Source organism: Solanum stenotomum, chromosome 6 (genome assembly GCF_019186545.1).
Source record: "Solanum stenotomum isolate F172 chromosome 6, ASM1918654v1, whole genome shotgun sequence".
Taxonomy (NCBI): domain Eukaryota; kingdom Viridiplantae; phylum Streptophyta; class Magnoliopsida; order Solanales; family Solanaceae; genus Solanum; species Solanum stenotomum.
Window position 1 is genome coordinate 56380775 of NC_064287.1, and position 26612 is coordinate 56407386.

The 26612-nt window shown below is 35.1% G+C and overlaps 2 protein-coding genes across 4 annotated transcripts in view; one reads left to right on the forward strand and one right to left on the reverse strand.

The window, feature by feature from the left end:
• LOC125869068 (uncharacterized) overlaps positions 1–13257 on the reverse strand; it is a 44848-nt gene extending 31591 nt beyond the window's left edge. Inside the window, exons 1-12 of one of the 2 annotated variants that reach the window (XM_049549631.1) lie at positions 12958–13219; positions 11252–11316; positions 10648–10746; positions 10089–10221; positions 8874–8933; positions 7731–7790; positions 7139–7261; positions 4432–4503; positions 4218–4355; positions 3657–3812; positions 2270–2377; positions 620–908 (exon numbers count right to left, since the gene is read on the reverse strand). In XM_049549631.1, the coding sequence (XP_049405588.1) occupies positions 873–908; positions 2270–2377; positions 3657–3812; positions 4218–4355; positions 4432–4503; positions 7139–7261; positions 7731–7790; positions 8874–8933; positions 10089–10221; positions 10648–10746; positions 11252–11316; positions 12958–13182 (1275 nt within the window). In that variant the 5' untranslated portion in view covers positions 13183–13219 and the 3' untranslated portion in view covers positions 620–872. Of the gene's footprint in view, positions 1–619; positions 909–2269; positions 2378–3656; positions 3813–4217; positions 4356–4431; positions 4504–7138; positions 7262–7730; positions 7791–8873; positions 8934–10088; positions 10222–10647; positions 10747–11251; positions 11317–12957 lie in introns of those variants that run through there. The other variant, XM_049549630.1, reaches the window with a different exon arrangement.
• Positions 13258–15071: 1814 nt separating this feature from the next.
• On the forward strand, positions 15072–26533 carry LOC125867985 (origin of replication complex subunit 3). Of its 2 annotated transcripts, XM_049548581.1 has the most exons (17): positions 15072–15130; positions 15232–15414; positions 15532–15712; positions 16011–16180; positions 16287–16417; positions 18269–18542; positions 18692–18769; positions 19211–19302; positions 19396–19486; positions 20303–20502; positions 20808–20877; positions 21521–21606; positions 22214–22303; positions 23804–23879; positions 24721–24848; positions 25785–25952; positions 26273–26533. In XM_049548581.1, the coding sequence occupies exons 1-17, from the start codon at positions 15074–15076 to the stop codon at positions 26376–26378; spliced, it is 2181 nt and encodes a 726-aa protein (XP_049404538.1). In that variant the 5' UTR covers positions 15072–15073; the 3' UTR covers positions 26379–26533. The 2 variants fall into 2 exon arrangements, 1 of the variants encoding a protein (XP_049404538.1); XR_007446693.1 differs by lacking the exons at positions 25785–25952; positions 26273–26533 and having other exon boundaries at positions 23804–23989; positions 24721–24842.
• Positions 26534–26612: the final 79 nt, after the last annotated feature.

Here is a 26612-nt window from a genome sequence, read left to right on the forward strand (position 1 = left end):
TTATATTGGATAACAAATATTTGTAAAGTAAGCAAATCATGAATTAGTATTGATATTGCTTAAAGTGCATTAAGTACATTTTACTCCAAAAATGCAAATATTTATTTACTTGGAAATTAAGAATATTTTACCCTTGTTAGTACACAAATTTATTTATATTGAAAAGTTATAGGATTTTTTTTTTTTTGACTTCTATGATACAATAAAACTAAATAAAGTATTTCTACCATTTTTCATCAAAAAAAAACTAAAATATTTTCTCCAAGTTGAATTCCAAAGTTCAGTACTATTTACTCATAAAAATATGAATAAAACTTATATTTTACCCAACCCATTTGTTACCCAATCCATTTTTACCCACATGAAATATGGATGGGTTGAATCATTTCCCATTTTATGTTGACCCATTTTCAACCTGCTAAAATTTGACCCAACCTGCCAATTTGCCGCCACCACTTGTCTGGATGAAACTTGTTGGAATAGAAGGATCACGATAACAAATCAAAACAAGTATAAGGGTCTCTCGGGTCATTCTATCGAATGATTTACTAGCCAACTTTGAAAGCCGTCTATGTTTTTCCACTTAAAAACAACAGCAAAACAAAGTGTGAATTGAGCCCCCCATCAACCACTTGTTGAATCTTAATAATATAATCTTCTGCAAACATTTGTTGTTTTGTATGGTAACATAAGATAAATAGGGGGGACAACTTCTCTCTGCAACGTACAACAAACACTTGAATAGAAGAACATAAAGGGGAAGGAAAACTAAAAAGAAAGAGACTTGTGCAATCTACAAAAAATAACGAGCTGCTATAAGCATTAGATTTCCCATGAGTCTAGTAGCAATTGTACTGGCTAAGCAAATACAATCAGAACAACCACCATCTCCTTCGTCCATGGTTTCTCTGCACATAAAGTTAATATATATTCTTTAAGTGACTGCTTTCGGAAACGGATTATGGGGCTTGAAACAAAAAGCTACAAGTGAAGTGCACAACTAATTTGGGTGCGTACAGATTAAAACCTCCGCTCCTATGCAATAGCTTGCAAACCACACAGGAAAGGTAACCCGCACTAGGCAAGCCCGGTGCAACGAGCTAGACCCAAGGGGTTTCACTGATGGGCTTGGCATCAGGAATCTGAAATACCAGTGCAAAGCCCTGAAGATCAAATGGCTATGGAGATATGCACAAGAGCCTTAAACCCTATGGAGTAGTGTCATAAAAAGCAAGTATGAGGAAGAAGATTGTTGGGTATCCAAGGAGGTCACCACTCCATATGAGGTCAGTTTGTGGAGATCCATCAGAGCCTTCTGACATTTTCTTAAAAAACACTCAATGATCAGAGTGCACAATGGAGTTAGGACCAGGTTCTGGAAAGATAAATGGATTGGGACAAGGTCATTGCAAGAACTGTTCCCAGATCTTTTTGACCTTGCCCAAGATAAACACAATACAGTAGCTGAGATGTGGACTCAACAAGGATGGGATATGAGATTCAGAAGAGGGATGAATAATTGGGAGATCCCAAGAGTGGTTGAACTATTCAAATAACTAGAGAACTTTCAAGGGATGCAAGAAGGTGTAGATTGTTTGTGGTGGAATGGACACCCTAAAGGACTTTATAAAGTCAGCTCAAGGTATAAGTTGTTGAATCAGATAGAACCAATGAATACTTTTTGGCCTTGGAAGAAGACTGAGATTCCTTATAAGGTTGCATGTTTTACTTGGCTTCTAGCTAAAGAAATTTTCCTAACTCATGAGAATTTGATCAAGAGGAGGATATCACTATGCTCAAGATTTTTTTTATGTGAAAAGTAAACTGAGACAATAAATCACTTGTTCCTACACTATAGTATCACAGATCAGCTATGGAAGATTTTCATCAATCTTAGAGGCATAGCATGGGCAATGTCAAGCAACACTCTTTTTGGATGGGAGGAAGCGGGAGCTGGAGCCAGTATCAGAGAGAGATGGAAGATCATCCCTTCATGTATATGGTGGACAATTTGGAAAGAAAGAAATGATAGATGTTTTGACAATAGGTGCAATTCAGTACAAAAGATTAAGCTAAATTGTATTTTGTTATTTTGCTTTTGGTGTACTAAATTGTACTCTGGGGATACAAAATCAATCCTAGATGTGCTAGATACCATTTAGGTTTGATTAATTTTTGGCATACTCTGTATTTAATCTCACTCTTGTAAATATGGTTTTTCAGTACTTAAGATTCAATAAAAAAAGAAATCTCAAAGAGGCAAAAGTACCTTTTGATCCTGATTCCTTTCTGACTCCATAACAATAGGTTGAGGAAGTACAGCATTGTCGATATTCTGAATGTATGGTCGTACCTTCTCCTCCAACATTTTGTTAAGCTGAGATATAAACAGACGATCACAGAGGAGAAAACATATCAGCAACTAATATCAGTAATATAGATGTTAATTTGCCCGACAAAAGATATTGGGAAATAATATGAAATAATTGTTAGTTCAATCACACAAAAAATATGAATCAAGATGCATGTTTCAGATGCCAGAGAAAGCTGGTACCCGTACCACACATACAGTATTGTCAGTCATCTGCATTCCAGAGATAGAGCTTTAAGGGGTCGTTTGGTAGAATGTATTAGCAAAAGTAATGTATGCATTAACTCTGTGTATTAGTAATATCTTGTTTGGTATATTTTTTCATGCTATGTATCATTATACACTCTATTGTGCATTAAGGTGTGTATTACTAATACCATGGATTTCTAGGTATTAGTAATGCGAGGGGTTTTAATGCATGCATTAGCATGGTTAAAGACCCCATTGCTCCTAAAATTACATCTTTTCCGCCATAATTGTGAAGGGTATCTTTGTGAATAAATATTTTTATGCAATGNACTCTATTGTGCATTAAGGTGTGTATTACTAATACCATGGATTTCTAGGTATTAGTAATGCAAGGGGTTTTAATGCATGCATTAGCATGGTTAAAGACCCCATTGCCCCTAAAAATCTTTTTTACATCTTTTTCACCAGAATTGTGAAGGGTATTTTTGTGAATAAATATTTTTATGCAATGCATGCTATTTTTAATACACCAAACCAAACAAAGCATAAGAAATCTATGTATACTCAATGCAAACATTACTAAGCATTATCAATGCAAGCATTACTAATACACTCTATTTAGCATTATTCTTATAGACTCTACCAAGCGACCTCTTGAGGACTGCATGTCTAGACACTCTTTAAAACATTGACCCAACCATACTTTACAAAGCCAGCAAAAAACCAAAGCAGACAGCGGGTAAAAAATATTCAGAAGCCGCATACATTTATGGATCTTTGAATTTTTTTTAATGAAACTGGAGCCATACATCTAATATGTTTTTTTGTGCTTCTGTGATTGAACAAGAACATCAAATTCTATCCTAGCAGTTTTATCAGTAAAATCATGAGGGAAACTAAAGTGTCCATGTTTATGGGAGAATGCCAAATTTGTCCAGATGAACAGGGTTAAAAAATAGTCAGAAACCCATACGACATTTTTTCCCTTCATAGCTAGACAAACAGCAACTAAGCCTTCGTCTTAAACAAGTTGGGTTGGTTTGAAGTTCTCTATACTTTCTACTGACATTTCAGGAAAAGAAATCTCTGGACCAACCTTTTCTTCTCTCCATTTCGCTTCCCACTGAGCATCCAGCATCTTTTCAGAAATTTCTCTCTGTGCATTAAGAAGAACTGTCATCTCATAGAGCTTTTTTGGGTCTTTGAGGTCCTTTTCACTCCAAGAAGATGCGTTTAATGGAAGGTTCAACTCCTGCAAATGGTTGTATTATCCCATATGAATAAGGAAAATAACAATAACAATAGAAGAGCAATAGAGAACTTCCTGACAAATCAACAGCATGCTGACCTTCCAAATTAATCACTTAAACTAAGATGCGGAGGAAATTTTAATACACACTTAAGACAGCCGATATAAGCAGAACTTTGCTGTCTTTTGCTAGCTTCTTTAAGGGGACTTTGTCAGAAAAACAAGTCATCTAATGTACAATGGTTATTCACAATAACTCCAAGATAAACTTTTAACATCTTTCCAATTTTACTTCACGATTTAGATAGGTTGTTGGTTACAGACTGATGAACCATACAGAAAATAGCGGGCATTTAAACAATAATGTAACCAGAAATAGTATAAAACTCTAGCAAAGATAAAACACACCCCCCAATTTTGAGGACGCGGCGGAGGGTCAAGCTTCATGACTTCTGCCTCCAGAGCTTTCTTGGCCTTGAAGTAAGGAATGTTCTTCACAATAACAGGATCTTCTCTTGCTCGGGCGGGATCAATAGAGACCAAGGCCTGTAAGATAATTTAGTCAAGAAAGTTGATCTGGATATTATTGAGACATATTTACTACAAAAAAAATATGTCATACTTCTTGCAAATACTCCCATCCAGGTTTTCTCTTGGCCACCACATCTCGAAGTTGATCATATCGCATAGATTCCTGGAATGCAAACATGACTACATAAGCTGTCAGTGAAATCTGGCTCACAAGTATTCTAGACTTCCAGACTGTGTGAAACCCTCAAATAGGTAAAAGATGAAATAAAATAAGGCAGTCTATGTCATCTGTCATTTTTCATAAAAGCAGATGCCGATGAATTTAGTTTGAATAGATTGGATCTATATGTTGTCTTTTGTCAATATATTTTACTTGTGAAAATGCTAATTTCTCAACAAGAAGACAACTTCAGAACTTCATTATAATCATAGACGAAAACTGAAAAGTCATCTCTTCAATGAGTTTAACAGTCGAAATTGCTTTTCTCTGAACGTCACAGCCAATTGTAAAAGACTCGTATTGTGAGATTCCGCCATAGCTAAAAGAACTTTGATTATGCAGATTGAAGGGAATTGTGATACATTAATCCTTAAAAGGAGGGAAGAGGATGAGAAAAACAACAGAGACGTCAATAAAAGACCTGATTACTTGACATGGAGTGGCGGATGTTTGTAGATAAATCTGAATAAAGCAAACGGGTTCCTGACTTCCTGTATCCGAACCCAGCAATAGGATAAGGCTGACTGGTGACTTAGGTTGAAACTCTACCACAGTTAATCTTTGCATAGGAATCTTGGGATAAAATAATCATCTGAATAGAACATATATGATTATGAAACATGAACTTCTTTACCATTGATGGAGCCATGAACTATAACAAAGAGTCAAAAATGTAAAAATAATTTTTTATCTACATTTTCCACTACACTGGAAGCTTCTTTTTTTCACAGGGATTCGAAAAGTTATATATATATAGAAACATTGCTTTTATCCTATTGCGTAGAGTAATTTTTGGATGAAGCGGATACAATTGAATTCCCTTCTTTACACGTGGCTCAGCCACTGTTCCTTACCAATATATCATTGTTCAATTTTTACCAGAGTGAACTTAGATGAAGCACGTTTCCACAGAAAGAAAAAGAATATGAAGCATCCTTGAAAATCAAACAGCACAAAATTGAACTCCCGCCATTCTAATTTATGTGGAAAAGTTTGAATAGGAATGGAGTTTAAGAAAGGATGATTTTTGAAACCTATGATCATAACCATGTCACAACATTTACGATATGCGTGGCTATAAGGCTTTAGAAGCCTGTGGTTTTAAACATTCCATAACATGTGTGGCAATAAAATCTTCTCATTAAGGGTAAAATTGGAGGTATAACTTCAATCATTTCCTAATTTAGAAAGTTGTCATTCTTATAGGAACAGACTAAAAGGGAAAGGTTGCCGCAAAAACTAGAAGGGAGAGAATAGCATTGATCACAGGGCATAGGTATGTAGCTCTATGTACAACTCCTAGATTCACAATCAACAAGATGATGAACTCTCTTGATGTTAAGCTGATTCCAAAATTTACTTTTGAGCATTAAAAAAGAAAACCAAAAGAAATCACGTGACTTGAACTTGGATATTTTGAGAAGATTCCATAGATTACTTTCAATTTATGTTGCTCGGATTCTTCAAAAATGTCGACGGATGCATGTTGGATTCTCGTAAGTAGTGTATTTTTGGAGAATTGGACACGGGTGCGGCATCGNTTCAATCATTTCCTTATTTAGAAAGTTGTCATTCTTATAGGAACAGACTAGAAGGGAAAGATTGCCACAGAAACTAGAAGGGAGGGAATAGCATTAACCACAGGGCATAGGTATGCAGCTCTATGTACAAGTCCTAGATTCACAACCAACTAGATGATGAACTCTCTTGATGTTAAGCTGATTCCAAAATTTACTTTTGAGCATTAAAAAAGGAAACCAAAAGAAATCACTTGACTTGAACTTGGATTTTTTGAAAAGACTCCATAGATTACTGTCAATCTATGTTGCTCGGACTCTGAACTTGGATATGTTAAGCTGATTCCAAAAATGTCAACGGGTGCGTGTCGGATTCTCCAAAAGTAGTGTATTTTTGGAGAATCTAACACGGGTGCGATATCGTAAGTGAAGAGTCCGCACAACTTAGCTTTCAATCTTATTGCTAAGTTCAGAAATTTCCTGTGTATACTTGTGCACAAACTTCATTCTACCAATAGAGTGAATTGTGTTTGAAATTTTTGTTAGTAATTGGTATAAATAGTTCTGTGTTATCCCTTCCAATCTTGCAAACTCTTTTTTTAGCATTAGGGATATAGGAAGCCAGAAGACAAAAATAAAAAAGGTATACTTTGGATTTTGGCAGGATAGCATTGGTTACTTAGAAGTTCTCTGGTGCACTACCTGGATGAGCGGCATTAGGAAGTAGAATTCAATTATTAGTTTCTTCCTTTATTTTTAGCATCTCATCCTTTACTGATGTGAGTAACTTCCATATTAATCAAAGTTAAATAGGTTGCTAATCAGTTCAAGTTTGTTTCTGGTGTACTTGAAATAGGGTGAGCATATTTATCTGATTAATATGGAGTTTGCCTCTTCTTTCAATTTCCTGTTTCAATGTGTACAATAATAGAGTTCAAAATTTACAGATATTTAATCATGTGTTATGGGCTCTGTAAAATGCTCAACATTCTCAAAATAACAGAGCAATTATGAATAGCAAGAAAAAAACCGTCTTTGACAACCATAAGATAAAAGTAAACCTTATATTGCCACCAAATCTTCTTCTTGACATCATCATCATATTCAAATCCACCCACAATCTGAGGCAAGGTAAGCAACCAAAATGCAGCAATGCTGGGGTCCTTCATACTATCAACAATATGCTGTAACAGTAAAGAAGAGGGAAAATGATAAAGTGCAAAGTTGTAAGGGGCTTCTTATACTTGACTTTTCTATAGAAAATATTTGAGAAGCCACACACTTATAAGCAAGACAATCTGGTGAATAGGATGATCACTGACAGCTATTGGGAAGTAGGCAATGAATAGAAAATGAGAATTTTCTCTCCCAAATTTGGCTTGTCATATAAAAGGAAAAGTAACTAGAAAGAAGAAACATATTTCCTTTGAACCCATTTTCTCCATAAAAAATAGGAAGGAAATAAATTCCTCTTTATTTAAAAATTCTTTTCCCACTTCCCAACAGCATGAGAATCTCTCTTCTCATCCTTGGACATATCGGACAAAATAAATAAAACAAGCAATGATGGATGAGATGCAGTGAAAAAAATCATCTTATAGTAAGCAGTAATCCATTGCGACAAAATAGAAACAGGGATGACAAAGCACTAGCCTCGTAAGGATAATCCATCTTTCTCATGATATTATAAGCTTTCCAAGGAGGCTCCATAATCTGTAGCATTGAAAGATTACACAGACATGAGAATGACTAAGTAAATCAAAACTGAAAGAAAAGGGGGAAAAGAAATTCTTCCTAGAATGAAAATTCATGACATCAAGAATACAAATGGGGAAAAAGGACATTATCTAGTGCTCATTTTATTTGTCATTCCTCTTTACCATACTCCAGAGTGTAGAAAATGATTCCTGGTTCACTAGATTTCTAGGTTTTCCCCATGGATGCGTTTTTGTGACTCATTACTGACTACTTCCTCTCGTTTGCAGATACCTATATTTTTCCATACTCCATTTCAACGGCATTAATCAATATAGTGGAACAGATTTATGCCCAGAGAAACCATTTAAATGAACATCTATCAACTGCGAAGAAATTAAGCATAGATATCGTTCTTGTTCATACACCTTTACTTTATTTAGAGGCAGATGAAATGGATGAGCGAACCAAGTGAAATATTTTGTCAAGATAAAACTCCTCACTTATGGAAGCAGACATCGTGACAGGTTGCAGGTTTTCACAGTCTCTAAGTCTTAGCATGAGTAGGAAAGGGTTATGACTAGAATTCTACGCAGTGTCAAAACTATAATCAAACTATCACACACTGTTTCTATGAAATGACTAGAAAATGAAAAGATCGGGAAGTTGCATTTAAAAAAAAAATTGAGAAGTAAAATCCACTGCCATTAGAATTCTTCTTCCTTTTTTGTTTTTGTTTATAATGGTAGCGTCTGGGCCAGCTTGTGCACCTCGATTATTCCGACAGATACCTCTCACAAGAACATGTATTGGGTAACTCTGTCCGTCAAGGCTTGGGAAGATGGGAAAAGAGAATGTAGTATTTTTTGCCTCTACAGGGATTTGAACTATGGTCTCTAAGGTTTGCAGTTTGCACCCACTTCATTGACCGCTAAGTCACTGCCGTTGTGATTCTAAAATAGTACCCAATATATTTGCATGATGTTAGAAATAACTCTCAATGGTAAATATATTAGCGTAATGTAAAAAAAATCTCAATGGTTTTTAAACAGTAGAAAAAGAAAATAGAACAAAGAACAGGAAAAACTGGATAGAACTCACATCATCTGCAGATATCCTTATTTGCAGCTTGTCTTTGCATTCCGGGCATTTCATCACACCCTGCAGAATAAGTGGTATCATTAGCAGCAACCATTGCTAAAGTTTCAAAAAGTTTGGAGAACAGTTCTTACTTAAGAGTTAAGACCAGGCCTAGGTGGATATGAAAGATCATGTGAAGCATAATGACTGCATCCATCTTTAACACAATTGACACAAATCCAACTAAAGGAAATAATGAAGCTGGTGTGTGCAAGAAAGAAATACAGTTCTTAACTCATAACATACCAGATGAAAAGGAAGCATCATGTCGTTCAAATTCATTGATATAGTATCAAAACAGCCTCTCTTTAACAAGATTACTGAATAATAGGATGAGCTCCACGTCTACTCAGGTGTGCTAGATTTCCATCGTGCATATCGAGGTGATATCAAAGCTCAAATCAGGTTTATAGATAAAGGTCTAGTTCTAGATTATCTGAAAACTATCTTCATGAGCTAGGGCTATGGGTTCTTTAGCAGGATTCAGCCTATTTACCTAAGTGACTGAACTTAGGTGCTTTTAAGTCGTCTTCGAAGTCAATATCAACTGACAAATATTACCTATTACCTAGTAGAAGCACAGGAAAATACAGTTAAAATCAAATGAAAAAAGTGTTATCAAAGGCGAAAAGCACAAAAAAGCTTAAAGGTCAGTCAGATATTTAAGCATAAAGAAAAAATACAATAATATATGTGTAGTCAAAGACTAATAATTCTAAAGCATGAATAACAAATCAATGGACAAAGAAATTAAGATAAAGTAAATATCAATTGTTTAATGTTGCCTCTTCAGGATAACACTCATGGTAGGGAGAAGTATCAAGTATGCCTTGGAGCCTCAATCACTACACTGAAGCGCCCCACTAAGCGAGCCAAAGTGCTCAGCATGTTTTGTGCCTTGCTTCAGGTCTTAACACGCTTCACACGAGCCTTTGACAACACTGAATGAAAATACATATACATGCCACATAAATAACATGAGCCAAGTTGATTTCTGGTTAGGCTTGGCTTTACTTCTCAACTTGGCTTTCCATAACAAATGAAACTCTATTTTCTTTACCTTAGCATTTTGGATAGTTTCTCAAGCCAAAAGAACTACTGGCATGACTCACTCAGTTCATTTCAGCCCTTAAGCTATATTATGAAAATTGAAAAACTTCCCAAAACAGTTCTCACCGATCCATCACAATTGGGACATTCTTTAGATGGCAGTGGCAAGTGAAGGTCCACTGTGGAAGGAAGGTGCACCAACTCAGCTCTGTTATCAGCTATCGCATCAGCAATGGATTCAGCTGTGGCTTTTTCTCCCCTGTAGCAGTAGTTTGGAAGCTTTAAATAGACATAAATATTCAGTGTGCTTGACATTATCTTCCCGTCCCTAGAGCAATTTATGATTTTTCACAACTATGATGATTAATAACATAAAACAAGAAGAAGGTGGCTCAGTACACCAACATGATGATGGTGACACTTTGAGCTACCAACAGCAATTACACGAGCTACTGTCATTGCTGAATCCGAAATAATAAACCTGAAGACTAGAATGTGTTTTTAACAGTCACATAGGACGTGGGAGAAGAAGGGGGTGAAAGCACCTCAGTGTATCTTTTAAGAGTTTGCAGTTTAGACTATTACAAAGACCACAATATTGTTCGAGAAATTGGATTAATACATAAAATGTGAACATGATGTTCATTTTAACAGCAAGAGCACAAGTCTATCAATGATTACCAACCTTTTCAATGTATAGTTTTTCACTTGGTAATGCACTTTGCCTGATCCTTTGCACATTGTGCACTGTAACGCCTGCCATCCACTGCATGTCCGGCAGTCCCTGCAGTCAATGAACCAAGCATCTTCTTTCAACTACACATGTCATCACCTTCCATATCAAGACATGCCAGTTGACTATAAATTTGACAAGCATTTCAGTTTCCCCTCAGTAGGGACAAATAAGATGCTCTCTGACTTTCACATCAATTTGTGATTACCACATCAGCTTTTGCATAAGGACATCGAGACCACCAATGAGCACAGAAGACAAATGTCTGATATCTTTCAAGCTCATAGTCCATTGTAAAGTAAAACATGGATTGACACACCAAACCTATGAAAGAATGTGAGCATCCAAGCCTATTCCTTGAGGTAATGGATGGAGTTGCCCCAATACATTTATAAATCTTTTGATGCCCTTATACACACAATGTGCATAAATCAGCAAAAAAACAAAACTTTTGACATGAACCATTTATCAATTTCATTATTTCTAATATAAGACACTCAACTTCAGGAATATAAATCTAACAAAAAGTTAACATGAGCCGAGACTATAAGGGCACCTCTGGCTGATCACCTTCTTTCCGAGCTCCATTGCAATGTCATAAGTACCCAGAGTAGCCACCACCTGCAGTAAAACACCAAATATCTCTGTTAGGAGAAACCTTCATTGAACAAATTCTTTCAGCTTAAAAGTCCTTGTATTAATCTCAGGCCATCACCTCTCTTACATAGACTCAATCCAGGGAATGATGGAAAAAAACTTCCTATTCATGGGCTCCTAGTGATATATGAACAAACATTTAAAGACACAGTTCTGAAAAATGGAAAAAGAAAAGGGTAGGCTTTCCAATTTATAGCCTCACAGTTGACATATGAGCAAACCAGTTGAAGACCCAATTCAGAATTTTTTTAAAAATAAAAAAAGCCAACTAGATTTCCCCAGTGCCTCTCAGTGGCATATGAACAACTAAATTAACACCCCATTACATAAATGATAAAAAACTGACAATTGGCTCCCCCATTCAAGGCCTTCCAGTGAAATATGAACATATATTTAAATACCCAGTTCAGAAATTTTAACAAGTAGACTCTCCCATTCATTCAAGGCCTTCCGGTGAAACATGAACATATATTTGAATACTCAGTTCAGACATGCTAACAACTAAATTGTCCCATTCATGGTCTCTTAGTGACATATGAACAAAGACCCAATTCAGGAATAAATGCAGACAATTATGCTTCTCCAGTAATGGACAATAAAGTGTGGTGAGCTTACAGTGACATATGAACAACTAAATTAATGCCCCAGTTCATATAACACTGACAATTATCTTCCCCGTTCGAGGCCTTTCAGTGAAACATGAACATAAATTGGAAGACCCAGTTCAGAAATTCTAACAAACAGACTGTCCCATTCATGGTCTCTCAGGAACATATAAACAAACATTTAACAACCCAGTTCAGAAAACACTGACAATTAGCTTCCCCATTCAATGCTTTTCAGTGACACATGAGCATATATTTGAAGACCCAATTCAGAAATTCTAACAACTATACTGTCCCATTCACTGTCTCTCAGTGACATAAAAACAAACACTTAACATCCCATTAAGTAAAAAGAATGCTGACAGTTACACTTATCCAACTTAATTAACACCCCAGTTCAGAAAACACTGACAATTGGCTCTCCCATTCAAGGCCTTTTCAGTGAAACGTGAACATAAATTTGAAGACCCAATTCAGAAGTTCTAACAAATAGACTGTCCCATATGAACAACATATAAAGACCCAATTCAGGAAGAAATGCAGATAATTATACTTATCCAGTTATGGACAAGAAAGTGTGGTGAGCTTACAGTGACAGTTGCACTTCTCCAACTTAATTAACAACCCATTTCATATTCATAAAACACTGGCAAATGGTTCCCCCATTCGAAGCCTTTTCAGTGACACATGAACTTTCATTTGAAAACCCAATTTAGAAATGCTAACAGATAGACTGTCCCATTCACGGTCTCTCAGTAACATATAAACAAACACTTAACAGCCCAGTTCACAAAACACAGACAATTACCTTCCCCATTCAAGGCCTTTTCAGTGAAACATGAACACATATTTGAAGACCCAGTTCAGAAATTCTATAAAACATACTATCCCATTAACAGCCTCTCAGTGACATATAAACAAACACTTAACGACCCATTAAGTAAAAAAAGCAGAAAGTTACACTTCTCCAATTACATACAAGAAAGTGCGGTGAACTTACAAAGATGGTCGAATAAGACAGCTTAGAGATGAATTCAGGTACACCGAACCCCCTCGGAGCAGAGCCGGCAATGTCATAAGCAAGTGTAATAGGTGAGAGAACAAGCTTTATTGGAAATTCGAATATGTCAATGAGTTGCTGTCCATAGCGGCTAGTGAAGTACTTGTACTGAAGGTCAGTAAATTGCTTCAAATTCTTCAGTAGCCGATCAGTCCCTCGAGACATTGCTCAAACATTCAACTAGTTGAAGAAGAAGAAGATGAAAAAATGACATACGAGGGAGATAGGCATATTTCAAGCTGGGTTGTAAAGGGATAGGATTTGGGGGTATATTTTTTATTTTCTACTATATTATTAAGAGGAGTCTTGTAGCAACCAGTGAATTAACACGTCACGAGTTTAAGTCGTGAAAATATTTTTTTGTAGAAATATAAGGTAGAGGTATTTATATATAGTTGCATGTTGAACGTTTTTATGAATACAATTTCACTACACAATTTTAAAATATTGTAGTTCTCACTTCAAATATTTTGCGATTTCTTATTTTAATAATTTTTTAAGATGAATGATAATAAGGTAAGTGTTTATGTATATCAGGAAAGTTTAAATTTTACATGAAATTGGTTGTATGAGATATAGTGATCTTATGTAGTGGTATAATTATTTTTACTTATCTCACAAATATGAACATTTACCAAAAAAATAATAATAGAAAACAATGGATATTGATGATCTTGAAAAATATAGTGATTATATATGATCAATATCTCTGAAGAACATTTCATATTAGGCGTAACTGATATTTGAAATTGTGATTCTTATTTTTATTCATTTGTAGTTTTGAAACTTTTACTAATCGCATTGATTAACAAACACTTAACATGTTTGGTTAGTAGAACGATTTCTTATTGTTTAAGAAACAATGAGTTTGATCTTTGTGATACAATTTTTTTTCCAATTTGAATATAGATTCTTTAAAGGTAATGTCCAAAAACAAATTATGAAAGACATGACCCGCAATCGATTGATTTTTCTAACTTGGCTACACAATTTGATGACTTGTTTAAAATAAACTATCAAAATTCTTCCGTCCATGTGAATAACAATGTGTATGATTAACAATATCCCTCTCCAATGGAGTCAATATGTAATAAACTTATATTTTAAAGTAAACTAATTAACATTTATTTTATAAGGTTATACATAAGGCCAAATATTGTAGAAACTATAAAAAATCCATAAATATATCAAAAAAATGTAGAAATTTCGATTCAATTTTCTTTATCCGAAAATTCAGTCTTCAATGTAAAGATCACGATTCTTCGATGCAACGAATAATCAAAATTTTATTAAATATATTTTAAATTACATTTAATTATATATTTTGACCCAAAAACATTTTAATTTAAAAAACCTAACCCATTTAAGATTTAAGTTTAACCCAAGCCCTATTTGCATTGTGAGAAAGAACTCATCTGATTCACTTTTCTGTTCTCACTTCTTTTCGCGCGCTCAGTAGCAGCCAATAAGAGCCAACAACCGCCTCTCACTCTCACCGGAGCAGCAATCGCCGGTGACCAGCAGGGCAGTGTATCTCTCAGTCTCTCTTCTCAGTACAAGTAGGAAGAAACTGCGTTGCTACCTGCTGGATTGCTGCCTGGTAGTGTTCTTTTTTTTTGGATTGTGTTGTTGAATGATGCTACTACTACAAGTTATTGATTGTTGGCACTATTGAATGTATTAGTTTCATGTTAAGTTAAACATTATGATAATTTTATTCTCATTTTATTTCTCACTTGCACCGAAAAAAGTTTGCACTTTTACATAACCGAACCGAAGAGCTGAATGCCCATCCCTAGAAGAGAGCTGAATGCCCATCCCTGAATTCCCAGTCCTAGCAGTCACCCTTCTTTCAAGGAAAAAATTGTTACTTGATAGCTCTTTCCTTTATTTAATATTGTATTGAAAATCATTACTTGTTATCGATTTTGTTTGGTGGTTGTTGTCTAACTTGTTACTTAATTCAGTAGTTGTAGCCTTGAGGTTACTGTTAACTATAGTAGACTTTAGCCAGCTTACTCTAATCCTGAATACTGATGTCTACTCTCTTTCAGAAATGTATTCACCAAATGAACATCCTCATACAGTCCCACTTGCAGAAAACAATCTTCAGGTTTATAGCAATACTACTTATCCAATTTCCACTTTTTTTTGTAAGATTTTGTTTAGAGAATGTAACCGCTTTTGGATGTTTGCTCCTGTGGAAATTCATAGCCATTCTTCGTGCTGCACAAGGCATCAAAGTCTTCAGAGTCTACTGCAATATCTCCTGGAAGACCGACCAAAAGAAGACTTGACTCTTCACCAAAAGTATCATTAAACAATGAAAACAAGAATGAGAACGTAAAAATGGAAGCTTTCCAGTGTGTATGGTCAAAAATTGAATCCAAGATTAAGGTTCTTCTTCCCCAATTTTGTTTCCTGAAATGTTATAGATATTTTCGTTAGTCCAATTGAGTGTGAATTAAGTGATGCTAAATTGCTTGTTTCTTGTTGTTTGAGAATTGAATTTAGGATGTCTTGAGGAGTATAAATGCTGACGTGTTTGATGAGATAGGACAATGGGTTCGTGAATCTTTTAATGAAATTTGTTCGTGTAGAGGGCCTGTTGATCCATCAAAGTCAAGTCTTCCATACCCTTTTGTTCATAATGGTGGTTTAGTTAAAAAGCTCTTCACTGGTCTGGTATTCACTAGTAAGTTCATTTTTCATTTCTTTTAGATGTTTAGTTTGCAAATATGAAACCATGCTGATGGTAACCAATATCTGAAATCTTCTATTTTTTTTTTCTGAAAAGACTTCTTATCCCAAATCCTCCCATAAATTTGTTGTGTTTCTTTTCAAGAATGTTGTTCAATTGTGTGAATTATGGCCTGACCATCTAACCCTGATTTCCTATTCCCAACTCTACCTGCACTGTTCCTGTTGATAATATTTTATCAATGGGTAGTAGTTCATTCGTGTTGATCAGTACATTCTTGGATTTTTTGCAGAGAATATTGAAACTGTCGATGACATATTAACTTTTGCTGAACTTGGTTTAAACTTGAAATCTCGTGGATGCTATGTGGCAAATATTTCCTCCTTGGATTTTTCTACCAAGAATGGCATTGGGGGCTGTCTCAGAGCGTTTCTGAGACAATTGCTTATGGTTGACATTGAAGTAAGTAGACAATTTAAGTCTATAATTATGCACATATTTAAGTAGAACTAAATCTTGTGTGACATCTTTATTGTTATTCACTATCATTCTTGTTTTTGATTCTAAGGCAGCTGATGTTTCGCTCTTAGCATCATGGTATAGTGACCATGGCAAGCATGAGAAACCAGTGGTTGTAATTATTGAGGATATGGAGAGGTGTTCTGGGGCTCTCTTATCAGATTTCATCAATATGTTAAGGTACTGTCATATATTGTCAGCATATCTCCTTTTTACACCATAGCTATCTACTTTTCAAGCATAATTAAAGCAAGAGTTGCACAGAACTTCTTCAAGATGGTGTATTTTACAATTTTAATTATGGAAAAGGGTCATATTTTCCCCTTTACTTTCAAATTATTTTCATACTTACCCTCCGTTTCACTATTATACATATCCTTACTGTTATGCTTTGAGCCAATAATATCCCTTATCGGCTTATCCATTAAATGTCCGGGTCCCAGCCTTCAAATAGACACGTGGAGATTTGATATTAATTTAAAGGACCCAGATCATTTTGCCTCATCCTGCTTTTGTTTTTTAGTTAAAATTTTGTTACTAGAATCTGATTTCTGCAGGTATGTCATTAGAATTTTGTTGCTGAATTTTGGAACTTGGAGATCTGATTCGATTTTTGTGAAAGTTTTGTTGGTTGCTGCCTGTAAGGTTTCTCTTTCAGTATTTGTTTTGGCTACTGTAGATTTGTTTAAAATGGTGGATAACAAGTCTGTGTGTCAAAAATTACAGAATATAGACTATATGGTTCTAATTATTTTCAACTAAGACTTTAGTTACCAATTTCAAAAAAAATAAAAATGATTGAGATGAAGTAAGACTATTGGATTTATGACCATTTGGTTGAAGGCCACCTACAAATGAAACTAAGAGCCTGTTTGAATTGGCTTATTTTAAGTGCTTTTATGCCAAAATAGCTTTTAAACACTTTGGTAGTGATTGGGTAAAATAAAAAAGTTCATATAAGCACTTGTTTTGCAGCTGAAAAGACAAAAATAAGCCAAAAGCTATAAGCCCATCAAACAGGCTCTAAAATAAACACAGATGAGAGATGATGCATGATTACAACAACAACAACATACCCAGTGAATTCCACTAAATCTTATTGATAGTGAAGTTGATTTGACTATGCATTGTGAACTTCTCAAAGGATTAATGGATTATTTGGAGTTTTTATATTCTAACAAAGGGAAAGCGTCTCGAGTTTATGTGTGCAAGAGTTTCTATTGTGTTGAGAAAAGGGGATTGATATGTGACGGCTTTTTTCATGGACTTCTAGAACTCCTATGAGGAACTGATGTTGATTGTCATTATTCTTGAGAATATTCCCATTTGCTACATAAAGACAACATAGCAACTAGTTGATTTGTTCACAAAGGTGTTGATCAGAACTCAAGTTGATTACTTTTGTAACAAGCTGAGTATGATCAATATTTATGTTACATCTTGAAGGGGAGTGTTCTAGATGTATGTATACGTCCTTTGGTATAATGTACATAGTAGCAAATATTAGAAGATTCAAAGGATTTGTATTTTTAGTCTTCCCTTAGTTAGAACCCAGTGTCAACTTATTTATACTGTACATCTTTGAATAAGAAACAAATCATTCTCCCATACCTTGTCTACTACATTTATCAAAGCTATGTGACTGGCAATAATATATACTCCAAATTAAAAATGGAGTTTTCTGCTGCAGTGCTGACAAAAGCTGGAACAAAAGTATGAGGCATCAAATCAGAGTTATGCATAAATTATCTCTAATTTTGATGCATTTTAAGTACCTTAAGAAAGGGAAAGACCTTTTCTTAGTTTGGTCAAGGGAGGAATATGCTTGTTTTAGGGATAAAGTTGATTTAATTGTACTTGCTACAAACAAATTATTTATGGTGTGTACGTATTGACTGCATGATTTTGTGCCTGAGCTTTACCTCAATTTCCTTTCTATTTTAAAGTTCATTTACCAAAGTATGTAGCTGTTCTTACATATAAAACCACTTCTGTATTATGATTCTTATAAGTAATGTCTGCTTTTATCAGTGAATGGTCTGTTAAGATTCCAATCATCCTAATTGCTGGTGTTGCTACAAGTGCTGATGCTCCCAGAAATGTGCTCACTGCCCGTGCACTTCAATATTTGTCTACATCAATATTCTCTCTGAAATGCCCAGCTGAAAGGTTGGATGCAATCATTGAGGCTGTTCTAGTAAAAAATTGTGCTGGCTTCAGTGTTGGCCACAAGGTGGCGACTTTCTTGAGGAGCTATTTTTTGAGACAAGATGGAACAGTTACTTCATTTGTTAGAGCCTTAAAGGTCTGAAACATATTTTTGTTTTCTTGTAATTATACATTAGAACTATACCCATCATGTGTTTATGTGTTTTTCGGCTCTGCTTGATTAGAAATCTGAATGTACATATGTACCCAATCATATACTTACAACTAACATAATGGTTTCTCCAGATGGCAATAATCCAACAACTTTCCATCGAGCCTCTTAGCTTTGTGCTCAAGCTTTTAGTTGATGAGGGAGATTGTAAGGTGAGAACTACTTCTCAAACTTTACATTTGCTTGGTTCTATTATATTTCTGTTTGGTTGGTGTCTTTATCTAAATGGGGGATCAAATATTTCCTTGAAAGAGATAAACTTCCGTACTCTGACTTCTATAGGATTTAGTCCATATTTTTTCCTTGTTCTTCAAAGTGCCTTCGTAGTTGTTGAGATTGAATAGGTGAAACATCCCAACTTGGTTAGAATGTTTCAGGCTGTGACCTAAACCAACTTACAATTGCAGGTTATGTCCATGATGTCAGATACTGTGGAATGATAGTTAGGCCATTTTGCTATTGATATTCTGCTCTAACACGTATTATTTGTGGTTTTTACATTAACATGGTTACCATGTGAAGATCAAGTTGCATCATATAAGTGACAACTTTGTATAATTATTTTTTTCCATACGATTGTTAATCCTTTACAGGGGTCATGGTATGAGGATCTTGCTAATTTGCCAGAGGAATTGATAAAGCATTCTTTTGAGCTTCCATCTTACAGGAAATATTCAGTAAATCGGTTTGTAACATTATATGCCCCTTTTTAATGATTAAAAGTGTACTTCATATTTGAGGAGAATATCTCTAAATAGCTCATGAATCATCTTACCAGGAATAATCATGTAGAACTAAATGCTATGAGTCTAGGCCATGGACTATCAGAAATGCAGAGGCTGCAGGAACTATGGAGATCTCGCCTTATGGTAAGATTTTATTATACATTGGGCCTTTACGATTAATGTAATTCATATTGGTTCCTAATTCAGGCGATGACAAGATTTGGAAAATTATTCCACAACTTTTCAATGCTCCATGTCTTTTTGTAGGTTACTGTTTTGGTATACTTCTTGTATACGGCCGACTTTGGCCTTGTGAATAATGAAATTGTTTACCTGATAAAAATAATGCCCCTGTTAAAATTTCTCAATAACCTAAAGGTGGAATGGCTTCATCATTTTTTTTAATCAATAAATGTAGCTAAATATATCTGGAAGTAGAAACTGCTTAGTTCCTTTGCAGCTCTCAGTGTCATCATTGAAGTTCTCCAAAAAGTTATGATGTTATCCCACAGTTGCCCGGTGAACATGTTATCTAATACCGCAGTTATGGAATTGAAACCCCATTCTATATGGTATTAGTTAGTTATTGGTTGAGTTCTTCAAATAAATGGCTACATCTTTTTTGGATTTTCTTTAATTTTCTCTAGATTCTACTGTTTGGTGTTGACAGCCAGAAGAAAGATCGAAGTTTGCACTTCTTTCATTATTTCTTCCTTCAAGACTTGCCACCCCCTCAATATATGCTATCTCTTCTTCCATTTTCTCTTCTTAGATTGTTGGAGTCTCTTACAAATTTTAAGGTCTGATAGCTAATATCTAATGAATCTCTTTGTTTTTCTACAATTGTTTCTATTTGCTTCCTGAATATTATAGACATGCCAAATATGGCATTGAATGAAAAAGCTAGTTATTTGTGCAATATGGGAAGATTTCTATTTCGTGACTAAAATATTATTTTAGTGTTTATATGAAGCTGGAAGGTACCATAAAGTTGCATTGCTGGACTTGTATTTGGAGGCATTAGATCCTGAGTTATACAACTCCAGGTTATCTAATCAAGGCTGTGATAGTGCAAAAGATAGGAGCTTGTTGTCAAATAATGATAAACTTTTCAAGCTACAAAAGGCTGAGGTTACCAATCAAGTCATCCGCAAAATAAGGTAGTTGCAAGTCTTACCCTTATTTCTACACTCAGCATTAACTTGTTCTTTACTTCACCTGGAAAGTAAACTAAGAAATTCCATGCAGATGGAATTTTATTCCAGTACTCTATTCTTTATGGCTGTAAGGAGAAAACTACTCCATCCATAATTAGATTCTTTAGCGAAAATGGTGTTTGCAGAAAAACTGAAAAGGATTCAGATGATTCCTTGTGTTAAAAGTTCCTGTATCTTTTGTCTTATTCCTCCAACCCTTCTCCTCCAACCAAATGTTGCGCATGATGCTTGAGTTTTTGATGAACCAGGGATCTACCAGCTGCGAAGCTATCCCAGTTGCTTAAGAGTTGGGAGAGGCTCACCAAAGGGACAATGGAGGTATAATCACTGCCAGTTCATTTTAAGCGGCAAACCCCTTATAGCAGTTATAGGAAACAATGCAATTTGGTTGGTGTTCATATGGATTTTATGTTTATAGGAATAAATATGGAAAAATGTAATTGGTCAATGAGACATGTTAATACTTAAGAAAAGGAAAACTAAATGCCCACGCACTAAGGGAAAAAAGTTAGAAAATAGAAGCAGCTAACCAAATGTACTGTCAATCAAAAAGCATATGAAGAGGCAAACATATTTTATTTTGGAGTTGAAGGAACTGTTTTCATGGTTAGGAAACATCTTCAAAAGTTTTCCCAGGTCATGCAAGCCTTAATGATCTTTTCTTTCTATCCCATCTTTCCTCATTGGTGATTGAATAAGATTTCAATGATAAGTAGATTATTGAATTGCCTCTGGATGGAAAGGATACTGAGAAATCTCATCTTACATCAGAAATCAAATATTTGGATTAACTTATCTGTTTGTTTTTCCATGTTTATCTTGTAGTGAATGGCCTAAATTTTCTGATACTTCTGCAGCAGTTTCATCTTACCAATTTTACTTGATGCTACAGCTTACATCGAGTGAGTTCTGATATACTGCTGTGCTCAGTCATTTTATAACTCTCTGGTCATTGCTTCAGGTTCATGAGAAGATTATGGAGCTACAGTCCCAAATGGTATCAGAGGATGTCAAAAGTCACAAAGCAGAATTAACTGATATATCAAAGTATGTGGTGAATCCATAACTGTATGTGTTCTATCCTTGCAGCATTGTAAGGATAACTTGACACAATTTGTTGAGTTGTTAGATTTTGTTTCCGCTTTCTGGCATGTCATTTGTCCTTGGGCTAGATTTAATATATAGGAGTGCCACTTATTGCTAGATAATTGTATTAAGGTTGTTATAGCCAATGAGTTAGCATCTCTTGTAATTTTATGACTGCGTGTTGGAATGCTGTTCTCCTGCCAAAAAAAGTTTTGCACTGTGAAGTCCAGATGGCCAATTTAAGTCCATTAATCTGCTCTATAGATTTTGGAACCTTATGGGTGGTGACTTGGGGTGAAGGTTGTGAGGAAAGTTATGTGTATAAGCAAGTCAAAGAGGAGAGAAAGAAAAAGTGAAGGGGTTAGTACCCTCCATGTCAGCTTTTCCACCCATTGGATGTATATGCCTTATACTCTACCTAGGGAGGTAAATGCATTAATTTCATCCTTTACCCTTCCACATTATGGAACCAAACAAGTAGAGATACTTCGGTACAAGTAGTTGTGATTCTTCTGAATATATCTTAAATCTTTTTCTTCAATTTACGATGTTATGACTTGTGTAACAGGAGACATGTCAATCGACGCTGTTTAAATGTGGAGAAAGATGCATGCACATCAAATGACAAAGCTATGACTTTAGCAGGTCAAATGATAAGGTAGGGAGGGGCACATAACCTGTATTCCTCTACCTTTCTGTCATTGCTGTGCTTGATAATGGGATTAGCGGGGATGGATTTCTCCTTATCTTGCTTTCCTTTCTGTCCTTTGGAGGAAAAAGTCCTTTGTTTAACTACATCATGGTCCCTTTCTGTGATGGCGTGCCAGATAGGAAAATATTCTTCTTATACTTCTTTTTAAGCAGATTATGTTTTTTAGCCAGCAAAAGATCGTGAATCTGTATAAATTTACCACACATCTGCTTTTAGACGATGTGTCGGCTACAATGCAGGTTTTGTAAAGAAGCATTAAGAATACTTTCTGATCATTTGACTAGAAGGCATAGGTGCTTAAATCATGTCAGCCATGAACATAGACATAGTGATACTCTAAGATTGAACTTTTGGGGCATGATACAAAGGAAATTAAAAATTCTATATTTATGTTTTATCTGATTTATGAAAAAACATTTGAACTATTTAACACTACTTCAGGTACATACTCCGTCACTTCCATAGGTTGTAAAATAGCTCTTAGTGCGGTAAAGAGTGAATACACGTGTAAATCTACATAAGAGAATTATCCTCCTCTGCTCTCTTATTTAGGACTTGTTAGAATGGTAAATAAAAGATAGGGAACTTTGTGTTTCATGAAATGTTGTGTACTATTGTTAGAATATCATGAGAATTATTTGTAAATGTAGGCTGCAATTGTCTAGATTCATTGTTATCAAAATAGAAGAATATGTTTAAGGATAATTCATATGATATTCTAGAATACTCTTTGCTTGATTGTTCAGAAATATTACTTTGTGGATTAATACTCCTATATAAAGAGTGTTCCTTTTACAAGAAAAACTCCTTATACAGAGAATCCTTCTTGAAATAGCTGAACCTGCCTTTTATAATAAAGATATATAAAGAATCCTTGTAATGTCAACAACCAAGTCGATAGAGGTCCATCGAAAACTACATCTCTACCCTCACAAGGTAGGGGTAAGGCTAGTACACCAACCTCTCACTACTCCTCGTACAGTTTATATACCGAAGGTTTTCATTAAAAATAAAATTATATTCCTTATCAAGAAAAAAACTGTTATCGACAGTAACTTAATCTCTAGCGACTTCTATGATGTCCTTCACCACTGTGAACTGTTACAGCTGTTTAACATCATTTGCAAAAAAAATGAGCAAGTTGCTTGCCACAGTGGTGCTTCTAAATCTAAGTCTCAAAGTTTTAAATTTTTCGAGTCTGAAAGTGCTGCAAATTATAATTTGAAGTCTTACTAAGATATTGTACTGAAGCATTAGAATCTGGAAATAAAGAACCCAAGAAGTGATGTTATCATGTGCCTTCGTGTTCCAGACCATGCTTGATTGTCCTTTGCCTGTATCTGTGAAGGTTTATGACTCAATTTTTAGGATGATGATTCCTTTTCAGCAGATAAAGTTAAGTTTCTTCACCACTACTTACCTGTTGTTGAATTTCTTACGAAACAGGGACACCATGCAGCCCATTGAGTGTATACCATTTCATGAACTTATTTGCTTCAAGGATGTTGACAATCTCCAATCAGTTAAGTTTCCTGATTTTCATTCAAGACATGACCGATCACAGTAGTATGCTTCTATATTTATCATCTACACTTCAATCTAAAGACATGCGTGCTTACTTAAGGGTTTCTGGTAATTAAAATTTCCTTTGTGCATCATTCACCTCAAATCTTTTTTCCCAGCAAGCACATGGTTACCTAGTAAGTATACTATTACTATTTGAAGTGTGACAGTTCTTGTAACCTGGTAAAGTTTTTGATGCTAATTGCATTATACTATGTTTAATAGATATCTTAACTGTAGCTATTAACTTTGTCGTTAGTCAGACCAAGTATCATGAATACCTTTGTATTTTGATCTCATATGTGCAAGAAGTTAGATAGTTCAACTTATGGTACTATCGGTAATTCTAATGATGTATTATTACTTGCTTTGCATTTTCCATAGTTTTCTTTTCTTTTTCTTATTTTCTTGTCGATGGTGAACCAGAAATCAAGGTTATTAAGATAGGGTAAGTATGATGTTTTTGTGAATTTATAAGTCAAGATCAAATTATTTTGGCCGTAATTCTTTGATAACAAGGGATAGCCTAGTGGAAATGAACCTCTACCTCCAATCATAATGTTGGGTTCGAGTCAACAAGAGAGCAAAATGGGAAAGAACCAGCCACCCAGATGAGACTCCCGCTGAAAAACTTTCTTTTTCCGGGGAAAGAACCAGTATTTGGCTCCTGCCTTGGGGGGTATGGCTTTGCCATGTCACCTATGTATGCGATTCTTTCAGTGGTATTTAACATCAAAAGCCTTATTGTGAAATTACAAGTTGATTCATGGACTCACAGTTGTTTTTATGCTTCTATGTAGGCTTTGGCTGGTGATCCAAGAAGAAGAATTCAAATTGATCTCTTGAATTTCTACAAAATTCTCAAGTGTGGATGTTGCAGCAACAGTGGTGGTACACTATCACCATCTATGCATGATACCTCAATAATGTAAGACTGCTCTGAGCACCTCTACTCATTGTTTACAATGATGCCCCATTAGAGCTTTTACATTCCAGGTGGCATGTTGCCTAAGTTTGGTCACATGATCATATACCAAATACAATGCAGACTAGTTTATACTTTTTTTCCTTCATTGACGTGCTATCATTCTAATGTTATACTCATCCTGATTTACTAGGCTACTTAGATGGACATTTCGTGTCCCTTTTCCAATAATATTGTATGCTTTCCTGCCAATGAAAGAAGTGCTGTGAGTATTCTGGGTCTGTAGTCTCTTGCAGGGGAAAACATTACCTGTTCTATTCTTTTTCTCTGCATGCATCAGATAGACTTTGTTTCTGAATATGCATAAATGACTTCAGTTAGGAAAATTTCTCACTGATGTGAGGTTTACATGACTTCTTTTTTGGTGTGCACCATTTGGGATTCAAGTCATACCCAGCGCACCACTCCTGTTATGCCATCACAGCAAGTGGGCTTTTTTTTACATAAAAAGGTTTCTACAAGTAAAGTGGAGCTTAAATCATCTTTCATAATTTACCACATACAAAATAAAGGTGTCTATAATATACCAAAAATGTGCCTTGAATATTTGGTTTTAACATGCCATATCGTTTGTTTAAATTGGAATGAAAAAAAAAACTAACTAAATATAGAAGGCGGCGTCTTTTTATGGACAAACTTAAAAATAAAGCAAGACTGGGGAGAGTCAAGTTCATATAAGGTTAAGTACTCTGATGGCTGAAGTCAGCTTGATATTATATATTGGCACCATTTGTAACTTCAGATTGCATATTTTTTCAAGTGATGAAGCTGCTATGCTATATTTTTCTCATTAGAACTAATTTTTATATTCAAATGGATTTTTTTGCATTCACATGGATTAATAGGAGAGCTGAAGTTGTTTTGAATCCTCTCACACAGGTATACACTGGCTCAAGAGCATGGTGATCTCATTAATCTTCATGACTGGTTTCAATCTTTTAAAGCATCTATTTCAAGCTCAGGAAAGAAAGGGTTGAAGAAGTTGGCTTCACCGAAGAAAAGAAAGGAGAACACCTCTTCTCAAAACAATTCTGATGCATTGTTACAGTATCCTTTTATCTCTTCAGCATTTTCTTGGCTGTTAAAACAGGTGCCATATTGATGTGGTATATAGTCCTCTTGCTCTCTACCAACAATTTCATTGGATGCTTATCATGATTCTTATATGGTTTTACATCATGTTAGTATCCCTGGTTTATGTTTTGTTGTAGTTCTGTATAAATTCCATGAAGCCTCTCATTCTCATTTGCTGGCAACAAGTGTTAATATACCATTTAGGTTCATTCAGGAATTGTTTGTTTCAGATTTTGTTTCATAATTGTATGTTATTGTGGGCTATTCTGGATCCTTGACTTAATGTTGCATAGAGCAAGGTTTTGCAGAGCTGTGATGGAGCTGCAGATTACAGGGTTGCTTCGTATGCCAAGCAAATGGCGCCCTGATTGTGTGCAGAGAGTGGCTTTTGGAGTGTAATCATATTATATTAAAACTGGAAAGTTCATTGGATTATGTTTTTGCCCCTCTATAATTAAAATGTTGTAAAACATATAATTATATTATCATTTGAAGTACATGAATGTGTAATGATTTTTTGACTTCATTCAATTAATTTATAATTTGATATTATTACATAGAAGGGTGAGTAAACAAAAAGTTATTAAGTTAAAAAGTTGAATTATGTACTCATAAAAAATGGATCAACTTTTA

Bases quoted from the DNA above. Each gene is read 5' to 3' on its own strand.
- LOC125867985 (XM_049548581.1), top strand. From the start codon at position 15,074: ATGTATTCACCAAATGAACATCCTCATACAGTCCCACTTGCAGAAAAC. The intron at 15,131-15,231 runs GTTTATAGCAAT...GGAAATTCATAG, and splicing joins TTGCAGAAAACAATCTTCAG to CCATTCTTCGTGCTGCACAA. The intron at 16,418-18,268 runs GTACTGTCATAT...TGCTTTTATCAG, and splicing joins GATTTCATCAATATGTTAAG to TGAATGGTCTGTTAAGATTC.